At 55.1% G+C, this 3779-nt stretch overlaps 1 protein-coding gene across 1 annotated transcript in view; it reads left to right on the top strand.

The window, feature by feature from the left end:
- The window catches only part of LOC104949908 (interleukin-1 receptor accessory protein-like 1-B), a 6376-nt gene extending 6062 nt beyond the window's left edge, over positions 1-314 (top strand). Inside the window, exon 4 of the mRNA XM_010776338.1 lies at positions 55-314. Coding sequence (XP_010774640.1) covers positions 55-314 — 260 coding nt within the window. The remainder of the gene's footprint in view (positions 1-54) is intronic.
- Positions 315-3779: the final 3465 nt, after the last annotated feature.

The following is a 3779-nucleotide window of genomic DNA, read 5'->3' as shown; positions in this document are numbered from 1 at the left end:
CCTAAGGTCTGCATGTTTTTTTTTGGTTTTAGGTTTTTTCCCAACCACCCCCAGGTCTCCTGCCCAGGCCTGCTGTTGGTCTTCGTGCCCCGTTTCGTCTCAAGTACAACCTCAGGAGCACCGGCCTGCCGGTCCCCCGTTCCGTCGTCTCAGGTACCCTGGCTCAGGACGCCCGCCTGCTGGGCCGCCCGTTCCGTCTCAAGTACCCTCCTAGGAGCCGCCTGCCGGGCCCCCGTTCCGTCTCAAAGTATCACCTCAGGAGCCGATCCTCGATGTATCCTCTGGTCCGAGATCCCGCTTTCGGCGACCCTTGAGTCCCTCCGGCCCGTGTTCCCTACCCCGTCTCGGCCGCCGTGGGGGGCGCCGCGGTCCGCGTCTGCTCTGGTGGACCTGCCTTGTCCTGGTATCCAACCGTCCTGGGGGGCGTCTCTCTCTCGTCAGCGCGCCTAGGGGTTGCCCTGTCCTGTACCTCAACCGTCCTCGGGAGCTGCTTTGTCCACAGTCGACCCGGGGTTGCCGTGTCCTGTATCCCGACCGTCCTGGCGGCCGTCTTCTCGGTCCAGCCACCCTAGAGGTTGCCGTGTCTATGTTCCTAACCCGTCCTGAGGGCTCTTCTCATCAGCCACCCCGGAGGTTGCCGTGTCTTGTAATCCTTAACCGTCCTGGGTGGCCCTCTTCTCATCGCCGCCCGGAGGTTTCCGTGTCCCGTATCCAAACCGTCCTGGGGGCCGTCTTGTCTGACTCTCCCGAGAGATCCTCCACTGAACTCTCCTTGAGGCTCTCCTCTGAACTCTTCTACTGAACTCTCGCCTGGCTCTCCCTTGAACTCGCCCCTGAGCTCCCCTTGACTCTCCACGAACTCTCCCTTGAGGTCTCCTCTGGAACTCTCTCCCCGGAAACTCTCCACTGAGCACCTCCTGCCTCCTGGAGCTCTCCTTCCGCGAACTCTCTGTGAGCTCTCCATTAGGCTCTCCACAGACTCTCCCTTGAGTTCTCCTCTGAACTCTTCCCTTGAGCTCTCCCTCTGAAACTCTCCACTGAACTCTCCCTTTGAGCTCTCCTCTTGAACTCACCCCTGAGCTCCCCCTTTCTACTCTCCACCGGAACTCTTCCCTTGAGGCTCCAACTCTGAGACTCTCCCCTGAACTCTTTGACAGAGAACTTTCCCCTGAGCTCACGGGGAGCTCCAGGGGAAAGTCTGTCAAGAGATTCGGGGAGAGACTCAAGAGTGGAGCTCAAGGGAGGGTCGTGGAGAGTCAAAGGGGAGCTCAGGGGTGGTTCAAGGGAGAGCTCAAGGGAGAGTTCAGTGAGAGGTCGAGAGAGCTCAAGGGGAGAGTCACAAGGAAAACTCAAGGGAGAGTCAGTGGAGAGCTCATGTGCAGAGCTCAGCAGAGGAGGTTCGGGAGAGAGCAGCTCAGGGGTGGCTCAGTGGAGAGTCCGGGGAGAGTTCAGAGGAGACCTCAAGGGAGAGTTCGGTGGAGAGTCAAAAGGGGGAGCTCAGGGAGCGGTTCAGGGAGAGCTCAGCGCGAGAGTTCAGTAGGAGTCAGAGGAGAGCTCAAGGGGAGTGGTTCGTGGAGATCTCTCGCGTGAGAGTTTCAGACAAGACGCGCCTCCAGGACGGTTGGGATACGGGACACGGCCCTCCGGGGCGGCTGATGAGAGAGGCGGCCCAGGACGTTAGGATACAAAGACAGGCACCTCCGCGGGGTGGCTGTTGGAGAAGGGCTCCTAGACCGGTTAGATCCAGACACGGCAACCTCTAGGGTGGCTGACGAGGAGACGTCCGCGCGAGGACGGTCGGGAGTACACGGACACGGCAACCTCCGGGGTCGACGTGTGACAGCAGCAGCTCCCAGGCGGTGAGGTTACGGACAGGCACACCTAGGCGGCTGACGGAGACGGCCCGGCCGAGTCGGTGGATTACGGACGCAAGTGCAGGTTCCAGGCAGGCGGAACCGCGGCGGCCCCAAGGCGCCGGGACGGGTAGGAACTCACCGGGCCGAGGGCTCAAGGGTCGCCGAAAAGCGGGATTCTCGGGCCGAGAGGACTCTAGGGATCGGCTCCTGAGGTGATCTTGAGACGGGACCGGGGCCGGCAGGCGGGCTGCCTGAGGGTGGTACTTAGGACGGACGGGGGCCAGCGGGCGCTCCTGAGCCGTACCTGAGACGGAACGTGGGACCGGCACGGGCGTGCTCCTGGGTTGTACTGATGGCGAACCGGGGGGCACGAGACCCACAGCGGGGGCCTGGGCAAGAGACCTGCGGGCGTGGTTGGAGAAAAACCTAAACCTAAAAAAAACATCGCGACTTAGGCGCGGAAACTCCCCCCCAAGACAGTGCTAAGACCCAACACCGTTCGCAAAAATCAAACACCAGCCCTCACCCACAAACGCGAGAAGAGGAACAGTACAAAAGGGAGGGCACATAGCAGACCGAAAGGGACGCAAAGGCAGACAGTAAATCAAGAGGGACCCCACAGTTAGACTAACAAAAGTGGGGCAGTGGGAAGACACAGAGGCACCCGAGTATGTCGCGTCGGCGGGGACTAACAAGGGCTGAAACGAGCATGGGACCAATTTAGGGGACAAGGGTCACAAGTCACAGTCAGCAAAACAGAAACGTACCATCCAGATACGAAAAACCAGGTGCACCAGTACTCCAGTCTAGATATGAGGAGCATGAAAACGGAACCAGTCCGATACGAGAAAACATTTAGCCTTGTAAACAGGAGTGGGTGCACTCGCTAATGTAAACAAGAGGTTAAAAACAGTTCAGTAGGACTCTAATCATCCCTCGGTACAACCCGACATAAACCTTTTATTTTCATAGGACTGGTTTGAATGGAGTCAGAGGGCCCAGCCACGGTTAACCCAGGTGGAGGATTCACAGCCTCAAGAAATTGTTGAAGAAGTCTTGTCTCTCTTCATTTGAGATCTGTGTCTGAGCGAGGGTAGGGTGTAAAATGTGTTTCTGGTTTTTTGGGGGGGTTCTGTCACGATTCTTGTGTTGTGTCACGTTTTTAGTTTTGTGTGTCTGGTAGTGGGTGTTTTGCTTTTCTCCTTGTCATGTTTTCCTCCCTGTGTATTGTCTGGTCTTTTTTCCCTGTGTTTTCCTGTCTGTCGTTAGTTTCCCTGGTGTGTCTAATTTCCTGATTGTTTTCACCTGTCACCCCTTCTGTGTCNCCTCTAATTTCCTGATTGTCACCCCTTCAGTGTCTCCTGCGCTAATCAGCGTCAGCCCCGCCCCTGATTATTCCCACCTGTGTCTTGTTACCCTGTGTTTAAATTCCCCTGTCTCCCAGTGTTCAGTGTCAGTTCGTTTTTGTCTTTGGTCATGGTTAGGTCTATGCTTTTTGTCTATGGTCATGGTCAGATCTATCGCTCCCTTCGTCTTTTGCCTTGGTCAGGTCTATGCTCTTTTGTAAATCGTGAAGAGTTTTGTTCCTCACCACGTGAGCGATTACATTTTTTGTTCTCATTTTTTGTCATGTCATCCTGAGATTAGTTAGTGACCATTTTTTGCTGTATTTTGGAAAATAAAGTATCCTACCAATACTTTACCTCTGTCTCCCGGGTCGTGCAATTGGGTCCTAGGTGCCTGAGCTCGTAACAGATATATGGATATACTGTACATCGAGTTAATTTTATGTTTTTAGTGATTTTTACTTATAATTTCATGCAGAAATGCAACCTTTCGGTTTAATTCCACAGTTGAGGTTACACAAGTTGTTTTTACATTTTGAAGTATATTTTATTGAACTGGAAAAAGAGAGACCAAAGT

This window comes from Notothenia coriiceps, unplaced genomic scaffold (genome assembly GCF_000735185.1).
Source record: "Notothenia coriiceps isolate Sejong01 unplaced genomic scaffold, NC01 NC01_scaffold00016872, whole genome shotgun sequence".
Classification (NCBI taxonomy): domain Eukaryota; kingdom Metazoa; phylum Chordata; class Actinopteri; order Perciformes; family Nototheniidae; genus Notothenia; species Notothenia coriiceps.
This window is presented reverse-complemented; position numbering and strand designations above follow the sequence as displayed.